Source organism: Vigna unguiculata, chromosome 9 (assembly GCF_037176805.1).
Source record: "Vigna unguiculata cultivar grain cowpea cultivar isolate G323 ecotype 2 chromosome 9, ASM3717680v1, whole genome shotgun sequence".
Taxonomy (NCBI): Eukaryota; Viridiplantae; Streptophyta; class Magnoliopsida; order Fabales; family Fabaceae; genus Vigna; species Vigna unguiculata.
The window spans coordinates 29,845,105-29,861,856 of record NC_140800.1 but is presented as its reverse complement, the minus strand read 5'-3'; the positions used below and the strand labels follow the sequence as shown (position 1 = coordinate 29,861,856).

The 16,752-nt window shown below is 34.7% G+C and overlaps 1 protein-coding gene and 1 pseudogene across 1 annotated transcript; one reads left to right on the top strand and one right to left on the bottom strand.

The window, feature by feature from the left end:
• Positions 1 to 2,570: 2,570 nt before the first annotated feature.
• Positions 2,571 to 7,804, bottom strand: LOC114163618 (uncharacterized; annotated as a pseudogene).
• Positions 7,805 to 11,182: 3,378 nt separating this feature from the next.
• LOC114164849 (polyketide cyclase/dehydrase/lipid transporter) lies at positions 11,183 to 16,433 on the top strand. The gene is made up of 9 exons (XM_028049622.2): positions 11,183 to 11,627; positions 11,756 to 11,876; positions 12,465 to 12,550; positions 14,142 to 14,592; positions 14,701 to 14,801; positions 14,907 to 14,973; positions 15,189 to 15,416; positions 15,561 to 16,019; positions 16,112 to 16,433. Exons 1-9 carry the CDS (start codon positions 11,266 to 11,268, stop codon positions 16,403 to 16,405), a joined length of 2,169 nt encoding a protein of 722 aa, XP_027905423.2. The 5' UTR covers positions 11,183 to 11,265; the 3' UTR covers positions 16,406 to 16,433.
• The last annotated feature ends 319 nt before the right edge of the window (positions 16,434 to 16,752 follow it).

Genomic DNA, 16,752 nt, shown 5'->3' with positions numbered 1-16,752 from the left:
AGCCACATTTGAGGATCTTGAATCCGCCGTGAACAAGATCCCCTTCTAGTCGGAGGAAAAAGCCGATGTTAGCAAGATGCTAGTGCTCATGCCAAGAGAGGCTGCAAATAGCCACTATCCCAGATTCCTTGCAAGTGCTAGAATCCGATCTGACTCCTCACGCTGGCAAGGATAGAAATGACATACATAAAGGGAGGTCCTAACTGAATGAATTGAGGTTGAGTAAAAGCCATTCGCCTGAGAACAATTCTGCGATTGGAACTCGATCTGGGATTGGGATCTTAGGGCACTGAGAACCTACTATATAGTACATTCAAGAGTACTCCTAAAAAAAAGAAAGAAAAAAAAGGCATACCCTATTCAAGGCCCTAATGGTCACTCTCCCCGCGCTCTATTACAGGAAAGCTAGCCTGGTTGATCCACTACACGCTAAGAAGCAAGTCCCAACTAACTAAGTAAATCCGGGTTAGACTGAAAGTGACCAGATATTGCAATCTTCTTTCACAGACTACAGACTAGCGATAGTTAAAAAGAGCGAAGCTTAGCCGTGTTTAAGCCGAAGGCGATAGTGATTCCCGTGTTTACTGAGCTATATCTCTATCTATTAGTTAGCATATATATATATATATATATATATATATATATATATATATATATATATATATATATATATATATATATATATATATATATATATATATATATGAAGTTACTAATGATTTGAAAATGTAGGAATATGTTGGGAAGAAAGCATGTTCAATTGATGTTTCCAAGAAGACATTTGGTCCAACCACTTGTGGAAGCATTGTCAAGAGGCTAGCGGTGGACTCTCTGTTAAGACTTAACTTAGATGTCTCTAGATTTTTATTTTTATCATGAATAAACTCTTTTACGCTTTTTGTGAAGAAAATATTTAAGACGTTAATTGTTATGTTCATATAATTTTATTATGCAATGCTTACTTGATATTAGTCGATAATAATTAAGTTTTCTTGATATAAAAATTAATACATTTAATTCATGATAATCTTAATAATTTAAATTAAATAAAAAGACCGTCGAATAATAAAAGAAAGTTAGCATTTGTGCCACAAAAGTGTTTTCACTAACACAAAAAAGTCTTTTAACGTCCGACATTTTCGACCTTTGACGTCTGCCCAAACACCGACGTCGTATCGGGTGACGTCAAAATAACGTCAGAAAAATAGCAAACGTCACTTGACGTCGGTCTTTTAGGAGTCCGACGTTATCCAACGTCGGGGCTAGTAACACAGACGTCAATTTTCGCGCTAAAATGAGGGAAAAACCTGAGCAGTTTAACGTCTGTCAGAGCCCGTCAGACGTTAAATAACGTCGGCCCTGGTACGGTCAGACGTTAAATAACGTCTGTCAGGGCACACCAGACGTCAAACTGCTCCATTTTTTTAAAAAAAATTTGACTGTTTTTACAACATCCATACACCTGAAAATCAGAAAATTCCCAGAACAATTTCATAATACTTTCAGCAAAATTCTGGAGTTACAGTTATATATAATAGAACTTAAGTTTCAACATATATTCTAAACTAATATAAATAGCAACAAACTAAAAATTTCAACATGAAATTCTTGTACAATAAAGTTTTTGAAAGGAGTTCTAATTCATGTGGTATCAACTCCATCTCTCCAATAGATATGCCGCCCATTCCTGTCTTAGTGTGTGGATAATGTCATCTGGCAGAGGTGATGGATTCTTGAATCGCTGAAAAAGTAATACAATTTCATTATGTATGAATATCATTCTTTAAAGTTTGATATAATTTATAATATGTGAAAGATATATATAATTACCTCTATCCATTCATCTTTAACTGCAGCTCGAATGATTGTTCTTATCCAAGACATGACATAATATCCACATTCCCATGAATCTTCTTGCTTGTTACATTGAACATTACAAATAAAATAAACACATCAAAGTCATAAGTTGACATACAGAAATTAATAACTTTAAAATGAATGAGTTCTAACCTTTGGATATATGACTTTAAGTTGTTGGCCTCTAGGCTTACCCACAATTCTAATGAAATTTTGAAAACATAAAACATATGTAAGTTTTTATAACTAAGTAGATACATAAGTTAGGATTGAAAAAAAAAATACTTACTCTTGTAACATGTTTTTAAAAGCTGGTGGAATCTTCCTATGGCATGAACAAAACCATACAACTAGGCATTGTCTTGGAATGATGAGACAAAGTTGCCAATGATACCTACCATCAATCACAAGTACTTAGCCAAAATAATTAATAATACTTCACAAAATATTATTAGCAAAAACACTTACGAATCAATGTATGGTGCAAAGTAGATCTCTCTATTTGACTCAACCATCCATGTTTGCAAATAAAGTTTGATTTGGTCAGGTGAGTTTCCCGAAGGTTGAATTGTTTGACGTTCAATGAATCCATAGACGGAAGATCGACCTTGGTCCACAATGACTTTGTCCATGTACCTACAAGAAGACAGTTAGGTATAATATTAAAAGGTACCAATTCCTTGCTTTAAATATGAAACACAATAAAAAAAATCTTACATGCACCATAGTTGTATGACTGAAATATTTAACATCTTGTCTCCTGTAATGATCTCTAGTGCATCATTCAGGTTTATGTACAATGGGACATGACAATGAAGGCCAAATTTTCTTAACTCCCACTCTAGCTCTACCGGTCCTCTTTTCAACTTGTGTAATTTCAGAAGTAGCTTTCCTAGAGGATCATCTTCTGCTTCTGCCATTTCATCATCTTCACGTATAACACGTGGACGTCGGACCGGCTGTTTTTCAGGACGAGTGGACTGAAATAAAGATTTAGAAAGGTTTGATGTTAAAAGTTTTATAAATTGTAAGATTGAACTACTAAAAACATGATGTCATAATACCTTTCGTGGGCTAAAGTATGGCATGATCAATGCTTTAGGCCAAGCAATAAATGTGCCTAAAGCTTCCCCAACAAATTGGATTTCTGAAGTTGGCACAGGCACTTGAGCATGGGGATCTCAAACTTCATCAATCATCACACGCGCATGATGGGGCAATAGAGGAACACCATGGATAGTCTCCCCACCCTGAAGTTGTCGTCCTATGGCCACTACGCGCGGGGGGTCTTCATCAACCAATAGCTCATACTGACTTGTGTAGTCAGTATGATCTACACCAGAGCATGAGCCTTTTGTACTCACACGTTGTCCTGTTGGAGCTTGAGTGGGTAATTCCATGTTCTGTTGCTGCATGGACTGAAGCTTTTCTTCAAGTGTTCTTTGTATTTGTTGTTGCTGTTGAAGTTGTTCCATAAAACGTTGTTCCATAATTCCCATGCGTTGGTTGAATCTTTCCTCCATTTGTTGCTCCATCTTCCTCAAGGCCTCTTGACTCAACGATTCATTACTTCTTTGTGGAGGACCAAAGTAATCTCGAAGACCAATGGCACCTCCAACACCACGCACACGTCCTGGGTGCTCTGGCCTTCCAATTGCCGTTGTGAGTATATCGTCTCGACCATGGCCAACAAACGAACCCTGAGTCTCTTGCTCAATTAATTCATCCTACACCACAAAAGAAAGTTTAATCAAAAGGAGAAACATATGAACTATGATAGTCAAATAAGGTTTGTACTTACTATTTTTTGAGATATGATTTGAGCTGATTGTGATGTCATTTGCCCATCGGACTTAGTCCGAGCAGCCTTCCACATCTCGTACCTAGGAATTGAATCCACTAGGTCAGGGGACTCAAGTCCCAGAGACTGTGCACGCGACTTTTTCAATTTTTTCTCCAATAATGCATAACCACCTCGAGAGAGTACATGTGGTCTATCATTAAGCCTTTGTCTTTGTTGGGCTGCTGTCCTTTTTTCCTGTCACACATAACATTATTTAATAGTTTGAATACAGAAATGTATGACTAGTGTCACTATAAACAAATTTAACAAACAAACCTGTCAGTCTCCAGACTCTCTACATGCACGAAATTGCATCCACTCCTCCTCCGAGATTTTGTACTTCTCACAAGGAGTGTCATGTTGTCTATCTCCAAACACATATAAACGTGTGAGCCTTGCCTTGAAGTCCCTCCATCTGGTGGCTATGTGAGATAAGACTTTCTTTCTAATTCGCTTAGTGTTCGGAGTAATCTCAAATTTGTGCTGTTTAAAACATAAAATATGTTATGTTAACAGTAACATAAAAAAATACTATAGTTGGTTTAAGTAAACATACCACAAGATCCTGCCATAGGAGGTTCTTCTCGACCTCCGCGACGTCATCCCAACATGCAATTGCAATAGAAACTTTCGTTTTGGCCAACATTCCTATGTAGCTACGGTACTTTTTTTCCTAAGGGCCACTGGGTTCACCCGATCGAGGATCAATGTGAACCGGCATCCTCTCTCGTCGGTTTGTGACATCCGGCAACCGAGTCACAGATCTACCAGGTCCCTCCTGGTCTGATCCGGAGCTTGCCATACCTGAAACATATCATTAGGAAATGTTAACAATGAAAATATACTCAATTAACCTCTATTATATTAAAACAGGAAGAAAAATAAAAAATTGTAAATGTGACAATATTATTAAATAAACACCTATCAAGAAATTGTGTTCTCCCATATGCCTTCATTGTGATCACTTCGAATAGCATGGATGTCATCAGTTACATCATCAACTTTGTCTTGAATGGTTCTTGATGAGAAAGACGTTGTCTCAAGTATGTCTAGACAATCTTCATCATCATTTACGTGCATGTTTCTTCCTTCTAATACAACTGACAATTTCTGATTGGCTGGATCAATGACATAAAAAATTTGTCTTGCTTGACTAGCCATGATAAATGGTTCATTTGTATCACTCATCTTGTTAAGATCCACCAAAGTAAAGCCAAAGTCATTTGTGCTAACACCCGAATTACTATCAACCCATTTACACTTGAAAACCGGCACTCTAAAAGTTACATAATCAACTTCTCATATTTCGTGTATTATTCCAAAGTAACTCATGGATGCCGTAATTGGATTCTTGTCCTTAGAACTGGCAAAATGTACAGATTTAGCTTGAAGTGTAACCCCACTATTTTGAACTCTACTTTTGTCATCTTCCATCTTTGAATAAAAACAATGATTGTTTATGTAGTACCCGCCATATGTAATGACATCATTGTTCGGTCCACGAGCTAGCCTCAATAGAGTTTCAGAAACATTTGGAGTCGCGTAAACCTTTTTCTTAAACCATGATAAGAATGTTTTGTTATGTTCATTAAGTGCCCATTTTTCACTCATTCGTGGATGTGCTGATTTCGTTTCATCAATGTGTTGTGTTATGTAAGGAATGACCTCTACAGTGTTGTTTAAGATGTACAAATGGGCTTGATCAACTAATTTTCTACTAACACTTTGAATCTTCACTCCACGCACACCCTTACCTTCACATTTACCTTCATGTCTAGTCTTAGGAACTCCAATTGGTTCACAACTTGGCATATAACTTGAGCAGAATTCAATGGCTTCTTCTGCAATGTACCGCTCTATAATAGAAGCTTCTGGTCGATACTGATTCTTGACATATCCCTTTAAGACCTTCATGTATCTTTCCACTGGGTACATCTATCTCAAGAAAACTGGCCCACATAATCGAATTTCCCTCACAAGATGAACTATCAAATGAACCATGATATCGAAAAATGAAGGTGGAAAATACATTTCCAATTGACACAATAGTCTAATGGCCTCATTTTCCAAATCGTCTAACACTCGAGGGTCAATAACTTTCTTGCATATGGCATTGAAGAACATACACAAACGTGTTAGAATACCTCTGACAGAAGTAGGTAAGATGGCTCGAAAAGCTACTAGTAAAAGTTGTTGCATCAACACATGACAATCGTGAGACTTTAAACCGACTAACTTTAAATCTTGCATAGAAACAAGGCTACTAATATTTGAAGAGTAACCTTGGGGAACCTTCACACTTCTTAAACACTCACAAAAAATTTGCTTCTCTTTTCTAGAAAGAGTGTGACAAGCTGGAGGCAGGTAGGTTCGTCTTCCAATTGATTGTGCATGTAACTCAGAACGGATGCCCATTTCAGCCAAATCTTGTCGTGCTTTAACTCCATCTTTAGTCTTTCCTTTTACATTTAGCAAAGTCCCGATGACGCTATCACATACATTTTTTTCAACGTGCATCACGTCTATACAATGCCGTACATCAAGTTTACACCAATATGGAAGATTAAAGAAGATTGATCGTTTCTTCCAAATGCTTTTTTCCGTGGTCTTTTTCTTTGGATGTTTCCCAAACACAATGTCAATGTTTTCCACTTGGTTGTATATTTCTTCACCATTGCGGGGTCTCGCTACAACTTCATCCTCAGGACTTCCATTAAATGCTTTTTTCATTCTACGATAATGATGATTTCGAGGAAGAAACTTTCGATGTCTTGTATACACAGTTTTCTGACCGTGCTTCAATTGAATATAACTCGTGTTTTTTTCACAAATGGGACATGCAAAATGACCTTTAACAATGTAACCGCTCAAGTTTCCATATGCTGGAAAATCATTTATGGTGCAAAACAACATTGCACGCAAACAAAACAATTCTTCAGAATATGAATCATACACATCGACACCTTCTTCCCATAATAGTTTCAAATCATCGATCAACGGCTTTAGGTACACATCAATGTCATTTCCAGGTTGTCTAGGACCCGATATCATCATAGACAACATCATATATTTCCTCTTCATGCACAACAAAGGAGATAAATTGTAAATCATCAGCAAAACTGGCCATGAACTATGTTTGCTACTTAAGTTCCCATAAGGATTCATACCATCTGTAGCAAGTCCAAGTCTTAAGTTTCTTGGCTCAGCACCAAATTCTGGAAATGTTTCATCAATCTTCTTCCATTGTGGAGAATCAGCTGGGTGTCGAAGAAGATTATCACACTTTCTTCCATCAACGTGCCATTTCAGGTTTTTTGCATCTTCTTTAATGGAAAATAGTCGTTTGAATCTAGGAATTATAGGAAGGTACCACATCACCTTAGCAGGTGGACCATCTTTGTCTTCATCGCCACTATTTCCATCAATTTTCTTTTTAGACCGCGATAAACCACATGTTGGACACGCCTTCAGTGAAGCAAACTCGTCTCTGTATAAAACACAATCATTTGGGCATGCATGTATCTTTTGATATTCCAAACCCATTGGACATAAAACTTTCTTTGCTTCGTAATTACGGATAGGTAACGTGTTATTTTCTGGAAGCATCTCCTTTAACAACTCCAACAATTCTGTGAAACTTGTATCCGTCCATCCATGCCTTGCTTTTAAACTGAATAATTTCAAAGTTGCTGACAGTCGCGTAAAGTTAGTGCATCCTGGGTACAATTGTTCCTCTGAATCGGACTTAAGAGAATCATATAAATGAACTTTTCCAAAATTCTCCTCCCCAACATCACGTACCATATCTTCTAAATGATCATTCATCCAGTCGTCTACATAATCTGTTCCTCGTGACGTTGTAGGCTTATCTAATACTTCTCCATGCCAAGTCCAAAGTGTATAACTTCTCATTATACCAAAGATGAATAAATGATCACGCATTGTTCCTAAGTCATGACGTATTTGATTAAGACAACGAACATAAGGACAAAAATATGTCCCGTTACTTGAGATTGCGTGTTCTTGAACATATTGCAAAAACTCAGAAACCCCCTTTTCATACTCTTCACTTATGCGACGCTCATTCATCCAGCTTCGATCCATACTATGTTCGTAAAAAACTCAATCCATCTCAAACTTTTAACTCTCACAAGGTGAGGCCCTACCCATTCGAAAAAATTATTTTTCATAATTTGCTAACACATGTACAAATAAGTCAAACATCATAAATTTCACAAAATTTCGACAGCATTTCGCATTGGTCTCTGAAGTACACGAAATGAAAGTGATTAATCATGATCACAATCAAGTATGCATCCAAAGAACAACACAAATTAGCCTCAATCGAAATTTTATGAAATTTATGCGTAAACCTCAATGTACACATTGTAGCAAATTATGAAAAATAATTTTTTCAAACTGTCCAATCGGACAATTCAAGATTTAATACAAACGATTAAAAATTTAATCATTTGTATTAAATCTCAAACGGGAACTAAGTTTCGCTCACTGTATACTATAAGTATAATAAATCTACATATATAAAATAACACTACAACAATAATATTCAAAAATAAAATGCAATGAGAATTATTTAAAATGCATATATCTAATAATAAATATAATTTTATTTACTAATTTTACAAATATTATTATAAAATTTTAAATAAAATAAAAAAATAGGCCAAAAAAATTAACAAAAAAATAGTCTAAGACTAAAACTATAATGACATTTATAAATTAATACAAGTAATTCTATACATACAATGAAAAAATATATACATACAATGAAAAACTAACCTCCTCTAATTGAAATACGAACTTTGAGAGGAAGTCTAGGGTCTCCGCACACTGCTGGCCAAATGGGAACGAAGAGCAAGTGGGACGAATCTCAAAACGCTGCAAATGGGGATGAAAACGGAAAATAATCGGTTCAAAACGTGTAAAATCAACCCATAATTAAACCCCAACAAGTTTGATGGCGAAAACCTTTCGAAACTCACCTGGAGGGGGTCGGAAATGGCGTCGCCGGCGGGAACTCTCGCGGAAACGATGAACAGCGCGAGGGTTTCTGCGTTTCGCGCAGAGATAAGCTGAAACTTAACGTTGGGGGTGTTATGTCCGACGTTAAGTGACGTCGGGGGTGGGAGGGGCCGACGTTAAGTGACGTCTGGCGCGCGCTGGTCCGACGTCAAGGGACGTTTGTCGAGCTGGGGGCCGACGTCCTTTTTTGAGTGACGTCGGGGTATTTTTTAACAGACGTTAAGTAACGTCTGCCCGCTCCACGTCAGACGTTAAAAATGTCGTATTATTTACAAAAATGCCACCGCTCATTTTTAACATTGGACTTTTTTTAGGCAGACGTTATTGGGGTGATGTTAAAGGCCTTTTTTGTGTTAGTGTTTATTTGTATATTCGTATACATGATGAGTGAAACACTCTCGAGAGCAACTATTATCTTTATATCATAATTGTGTAATTTTGCAATTTTACTACTTTTGATACTTATCCAATTTCCGCAACTTTTTTCTTGAAACTTCGAAATGAAAACTAACAAATAATTTTAATTTTGAACAATAACATATTAAAGATATGTAATTATAATTATTTTTAAGATTGGATTGCTCATTCAAACAATCTATACAGTGACTCAAGCTTTCATATTTTAATTAGGATGGAATCATAATAATAAAATTAGTTGTATGATTAAAAATATATATTATTATATTTTTATAAAAGATAAATAATAAATTTATTGGTTTTACTATTTAAGATATATATAATTTTAAGAAAATATATGTACATTATATTTAGTTTTTTAATAATACACGTCTATTTTATTAATAATATCAATTTTCTATGTAAAATAAAAAATAAAGTGAAAAATATTTTAGATAATTTTTCTAAATGGACTTATTTTTGTTATTTTTTTTTTATTTTTCTAAAATACGGAGGAAAAATAAAAAAATTAAAACTAAAATAATGAAAAAGTAATTTAAAATAAATAATTAAAAGTATTGAATTTTAATTTTAATTATTGTAACAGAAAGAATAAAATAGAAATTAATTTATGATTTTTTATTATAATTTAAAATTATTCATTATTAATTTTTGAAAAATAAAAATATTTATGATAAATAATAATAACAATAAGCATAATAATGTTCTAAAACCTAAAATTTATGTTTTATTTATGATTTATCTTGTCCTACAAACCATTTTTATGATAACAAATTTTATTCTAAATTATATTACAATCAGTATTAGAAAATACAACTTTCATTCTTAAATTTTTTATTTTTTATTTTTTATTTCTCAAAGTAACTAAAATTTAATCTTTGCATTTTTAATTAATTATTATAAATTATTTTTCCCTTATTTTAAATTTCAATGTTTAATTTTTTGTTTTTTTTTTCCCTTAAAAAATTATTCCACAATTCAGTGCCGAAAAACTGAATTCCGAATAAACTTATGAAATTGGACATCAAACAATCAATTAAAGAATTCGACTTCGATTCATGTGAAGTAATAATTTTCTACTAACTTTATTTGAAGATTTTTTTTAAACAAAAATCATTATTCATGAAAATTTTTAAAGATATTAATTTTGTAATGTATTTGAAATAAAAACTATTAGTGTTATAATAGTTTGTAGAAAAAGATGAATGAGAAATAAAAGATAAGTTTAAAATTTTAGAATATTATTAGGGTTGTTATTATTATTGATCATAAATATTTTCTATTAAAATATTTTTATTTTTCAAAAAATTAATAATAAAAAATTAATATTAAATTATATTAAAAAATTATAAATTATTACTTTTTATTCGTTTTCTTAAAATAGTTAAAATTTAAACTCAATAACTTTAATTATTTTTTTTAAATTATTTTTTCATAATTTTAATGTTAAATATTTAATTTTTAATTTTTTTAATTTCTCCTTCCTATTTAGAAAAATAAAAGAAATAAAAAAAATAAAAAAAAAGTTCATATGAGAAAATAATATAGTTAGCGAAATAATGTTCCCCAAAGGTTTATTTAATTTTTTTTTTAAAACGGGGATTACTTGGTGAAGGAAAAATTCTACACTAAACACATCTACTTTTTGAAGATAAATTTGTCATTTATTTTGTTTCCCTCAAATACAGAAAATTTTGTATACGGTTCAGGACAGCATTTTGGAGATAATTTTCAAGATATTGTAATAAACTTTTAATTGATGTTTAATATTTTTTTACAATATTAAATAATTAAATTTATAAAAGGAGCTAATGCTACAGAAGAACATGCTTCTATCTTTGTTTTAATTATGGAACATGGTCCCACATTCACATAGTAGTTTTCCTATTAAAAAGAATCTGATGAAATGACGAAAACAACCGCATCATCAAGTGTCGTGTCGGAGCCACAAATTCACGAGCCACACTAAACGACAAAAAAAAAAACTGGTGGCTACGACGCAAGAAGTATCTTCTTCAACTGTCACCAACAACATCGCTTAGCTTCCATTTCCATGTATACTCAAACCACCCAATGGAACATTCATTTGGTTAGTCCCACCAGTCATGATCGCTTCCACCTCCGCCATTGCAACTCACCCTTCGTGCTTTCTCTCAAAACCAGCCGCACACACCACAATAGGGTTTCTGTCTCTCACACTAAACTCTCGAGGTATTTCTGTTGCACTTTCCTCGTCGTCAACTAGGACCACCCAGAAGCTCACGTGCCACTTCAACGCCAAAGATGGAAGCTTTCAGCAGCAAGAGGAAGAGGGTGACCGTGAAGTGCTTTGTGAGGTCCAAGTAGTATCGTGGAGGGAACGCAGAGTCAATGCCCAAATCACAGTCGATGCTGACACTGGATCCGTTTGGGATGCTCTCACTGATTACGAGCGTCTCGCTGATTTCATCCCAAATCTTGTATGGAGGTAATGCAAATGGTGATGCTTCTATACACATTCAATTTAAAAAAAAAAAGGAAAAGTGCTTTTGCTTTGTATTGGCGATGATTAAGTTAAAGGTGCAATCTATAAGGCACATTTTTTTTTTCTGTTAGTGGGAAAATTCCTTGTCCATACCCAGGAAGGATATGGTTAGAGCAAAGGGGACTCCAAAGGGCAATGTATTGGCATATAGAAGCTCGTGTTGTCTTGGATCTTCGAGAAGTCATCAATTCAGTGAGTGTCTTTTAACGCTATATGAATTGGCCACTGTAGCGAGCCACTAGCCTTACTTGATTGGAATGAAATTGAAACTTTTGGGTGTGTTTGATTTCTCTTTTTAATTTCTTTTTTTAGTTTTCATAAGGCTTGTGTGTGAGATTGTTGAGACAACTGGTAGATGATGGTACAAGACATAGAGAGCAGGAGAAGCTGAACATGATGAGAACAGAAGAGGAGGAGAATTTTTGTTTCTTTAGGTTTTAAAGCACTTGTTTCGGAATTAATTTTCAAAACGTAAGTAGATTTTGAATGAGAAATTGATTGTTCAATAGCTGGCAATTGCTTCAGAAAACATTTTTTAAAACCGGAAATGAGAAGAGAATCAAAGATACCCTTAATCTCTCATACTCCAACCCATGTTATCTCATACAATTTGCCACATGAGCCTTGCGCAAGATCATATGTCAAAAATAGTTGATTGATTAGTTTCCATTAGCAGTGGTTGGCTAGTTTAGTGGACAGGTTAGGCAGTCAATAGGAAAAAGTTAGAGAAGTGAATTAGTTAAATTAATACTGCTATATTTGATTGTTTTAATTCTTCAGGAATGGGATCGAGAACTGCACTTTTCCATGGTTGATGGAGACTTTAAGAAGTTTGATGGTAAATGGTCCGTAAAATCTGGAACAAGGTATATAATCTATTTCATGAAGCCATCTTTGCAAAGCAGCTTTACATCAATCTAAATATACCAATATGTATATATTTAGCATGATATGTCATATCAATCTCGAACTATCAAATTTGGTTTAATGAAGTTCTGATTCTGATTAATGAAATGATTCATTTTAGTTAAGCCTGCATCAACTGTAAACAACCCACACACAAGAAAAGAACGAATGACAGCAATCTCTGAATGGTATTATGATATAGTAAGATAACGGTATTTCTTACAAATGATAAGAAGGCATTCACTGGCTCAGTGAAGCAATACAGAGAGAAAAAAAGTATTCCCCTGAGGGCCAAGAGAGGGAAGACAGATCACAAATTTCACATGCACCCCTACTCTTTTTGTATCCTAGTGACCTCATTCACCACACAAAATCCTTCAAGGTCTGATTGGCTTGTTTTTTTGCGTTCACATTTTTGGATAGCCTGGTTGGGGTAATAATTATCTTGAGTATATAACAACATATCAGTATGTTGAGTGTGCTCTTCTTTTGTATGGCTCTCCAAGAAAGGGACTTGCTACACAACATAGGGTCTTGGTTCTTGATGTTCATTTTAAGAAATGTAAACACAAAACCGAACCAGATACAAATCCAAAAATCTCGTGGTTGCAGCTTAAGGGTACTAAACAATTAACTTTTGTGAAGTTATTAGAAGAAGGTAATTGGGAACTATAAGATAGTGCTAGTCAGAATTGGAATGAAATGTCTAAGAAGGTTAGAGAGGTTGCTCAAGAACTCTTAGGTAAATAAAATGGTTTTGGATTGAGATCAGAAATCTTGATGGTGAAATGAAAATGTGTAAGGAAAGGTAAGAAACAAAAGGGAGAATGGGTGCAATAACGTTGAAAATTAGGTAAAGTACCAGAAGGCTGGAAATAAGAGGAGAATTGTGAAGCACAATCCAAAATTTTAGGAGAGTTTTTACGAGAACTTGGGACAAAGATCAATGGATGAATAATCTTGTCAAAAATAGGGTAAATAAATCAAGAAGGAAAACTTTGTTTAGAGATCAAGATATCAAAGGAGATAGGAGGACTATTTTTATTAGTTTTTCAATATGATAGGCAGAGTTCGGAAGAATAGATTGCACAAGTTTTATCCCTGTAAAAATTGGTGGAGGGAGGCCAAGCAGGAGTTTAGAAGAAATTATTAAATAGAACTAAAGGTGATAAATATCTGAGTAATTGGTTTTTCACCAATTGCAATTAAATCATGTGATCCATGTAGCCGACTTACCTGTTGGTATAAGGCTATTGTTGCGTCTTTCGTCTTTTTTTACATAAATCAAAATGTATCAAAGTATACTTATATGTTAGAAAGAGAATGAAATAACTTGGCTAATTTTCCATATGCAATAATAATTCTACCTGCAAGACAATAAAACTTTTCCAATTGCCATCCTAAATTATTTCACTCATAGTATGTCTCAATTCTTAAGGGTTTTTATGGTATAAGTATCTTCATTTCTTTATAACATATGGGCTGTTCTTATTGAAATTAATCACATTGATATATTACATTTGTAGTTTACACGAATTCTGGTTTATGCAGGTCATCAACTGCTATTTTATCGTATGAAGTCAATGTAATACCAAGATTTAATTTTCCAGCTATTTTTTTGGAAAGGATTATCAGATCTGATCTTCCTGTGAACCTTCGAGCTTTGGCATTCAGAGCTGAAAAGAATTTTATGGGATATCAGAAACTTCCGGTGTCAGAAAATCAGTTGCATAAAACTTATATGGCCATTAACGGGTCATCTGTTAAAAAGATAAATGGTACTTTGTGTGAAAGTGTTGAAAAGATAAATGGCTCTTTGTGTCAAAGTGATAAGTTGCCTCCTGCAGAGAACAAAAAAGAAATTGCCACCTCTGTTTCCAGTTCGATACTCACATCTTCCAGTGAGATGAGAAGCAACTGGGGTGTATTTGGAAAGTTTTGCAGGCTTGACAGGCCTCGGATGGTGGATGAAGTTCATCTCCGCAGATTTGATGGCCTTCTGGTAAATTTTATGTACTAATTATTATGAGTTGACCTGGATTCAGACAATTACCTGTTTTTACAGCAATTAGTCATACATACTTATTAATGAAGTGATTTTGATATGAAGGAAAATGGAGGTGTTCATCGTTGTGTTGTTGCAAGCATAACAGTTAAAGCTCCTGTTCGGGAAGTATGGAATATTCTAACTGCCTATGAGACTCTTCCTGAGTAAGCCACTTCCTGAGTTACGGTAGATTTATCGGAACATTGAATATGAAATTCCCGGTTCTATTGTTTCATTCTTCTAATTTGATTCCACATAATATGTTACAGGATAGTTCCAAATCTAGCAATCAGTAAGGTTGTATCACGAGATAACAATAAAGTCCGTGTTCTTCAGGTATAGGACAGTGTATGTTAGAGAAGTAAAGTCTTAAAAAAGAACATGATATCTATTTATATGCTGAATTGTTTCTTAACAGCAAGTGCTTTACCATCGTTATCTGCAGCCAGTTAAACAAACTTGTACCCATTAGCACAAACACCGATACAAGAATGAACATGTACGGTATATTTATCTATAATTTTGTGATTTCCTGATTTTTCAACATGCAGGAAGGGTGTAAGGGCCTACTTTATATGGTGCTTCATGCTCGTGTCGTGCTGGAGTTGTGTGAATATTTAGAACAGGAAATCAGTTTTGAACAAGTTGAAGGGGACTTTGATTCTTTCCGGGGAAAATGGATTTTTGAGCAACTAGGAAATCATCACACCTTGCTGAAGTACTCTGTGGAGTCAAAAATGCGCAAGGATACTTTCCTTTCAGAAGCCATCATGGAGGAGGTTTGTCTAGTAATTCCTTAGCTGACTAAAAACACTGTTAAATGAGTGAAAGACAAATATCATTATTTTTTAATCTTCTGAGCTGTCCTAACTCTCCATTTGCACCCTGAAATGTTGTGAATTTTTTGCACAATGCCATTTCAGGTCATTTATGAAGATCTCCCATCAAACTTGTCTGCAATAAGAGACTACATTGAGAACAGGAATGCATTAAAATCTTCAGAATTTTGTGAGCAGAATACAAATTCAGGGCAGCAAATTATTTCATCAAGCTTTGAAAATGATGACAACCCTGGTTCAGCCGAGGAAGTTCCTAATTGCGACGATCGATGTTCATCTCAGCAAAGACCTAAAGTGCCAGGTTTACAGAGGAATATTGAAGTGCTAAAATCTGAACTCCTGCAATTCATCGCAGAACATGGACAGGAAGGATTCATGCCAATGAGGAAGCAACTTCGTTTGCATGGTAGAGTGGATATTGAGAAGGCTATAACTCGCATGGGTGGATTCAGAAAGGTTGCAACCGTATTGAACCTTTCTTTGGCTTACAAACACCGGAAGCCAAAGGGTTACTGGGACAATCTTGAAAATTTACAGGAAGAGGTAAGCTGCAAAAGTTGGTTGCTAATGTTTATATAAAATGTTGAGTGTAAGAAAATTGATAGATAAATGAGATTATTGAGATGTTGATGCAGATAAGTAGGTTTCAGAGGAGCTGGGGAATAGACCCTTCATTTATGCCGAGTAGAAAGTCATTTGAACGTGCAGGGAGGTATGATATTGCGCGTGCATTGGAAAAGTGGGGTGGACTACACGAGGTTTCTCGGCTTCTGTCGCTGAAGGTAAGACAAAGGAACAGACATGAGAAGCTTGGTAAGGATACGAAGAGTGATGATGCAGATGGTGAGATGAAGACACCATGTATTTCTCAAGACACACAAAAGTGGCTTACAAAACTAAAACAGTGGGACATAAATTGGTTTGAGTAAAAGAGGAAACCATAGCTTTATCTGTCTATACCTGTCTCGGTGTGTGCTTCTACTTATAGTTCAGTCCAATGATTCCACACCTGCTCTTCGCATGCGCTGCTCCTATTCTGTTGGGGTTTTTCAGTGTTGTTTTTCTGCTGTGACTTCAACTTCAAGATATACGGATGAATATTTATTTAGATGTTTTAAAATATATTAAAAATAATTTAATATATCAAAATCAGTAATTTTTAATCCTCAAGAGGATAATGTTAAAAAATCCAACAGAAAATCTAGATTTCATTCTTCCATTCCAATTTCTCATATATGATGTTTTTCAAAAATGTTATAAGAATTTACAATAGAGA

Bases quoted from the DNA above. Each gene is read 5' to 3' on its own strand.
- LOC114164849 (XM_028049622.2), top strand. From the start codon at position 11,266: ATGATCGCTTCCACCTCCGCCATTGCAACTCACCCTTCGTGCTTTCTC. The intron at 11,877-12,464 runs GTGAGTGTCTTT...TTAATTCTTCAG, and splicing joins TTCGAGAAGTCATCAATTCA to GAATGGGATCGAGAACTGCA. The intron at 15,417-15,560 runs GTTTGTCTAGTA...ATGCCATTTCAG, and splicing joins CAGAAGCCATCATGGAGGAG to GTCATTTATGAAGATCTCCC.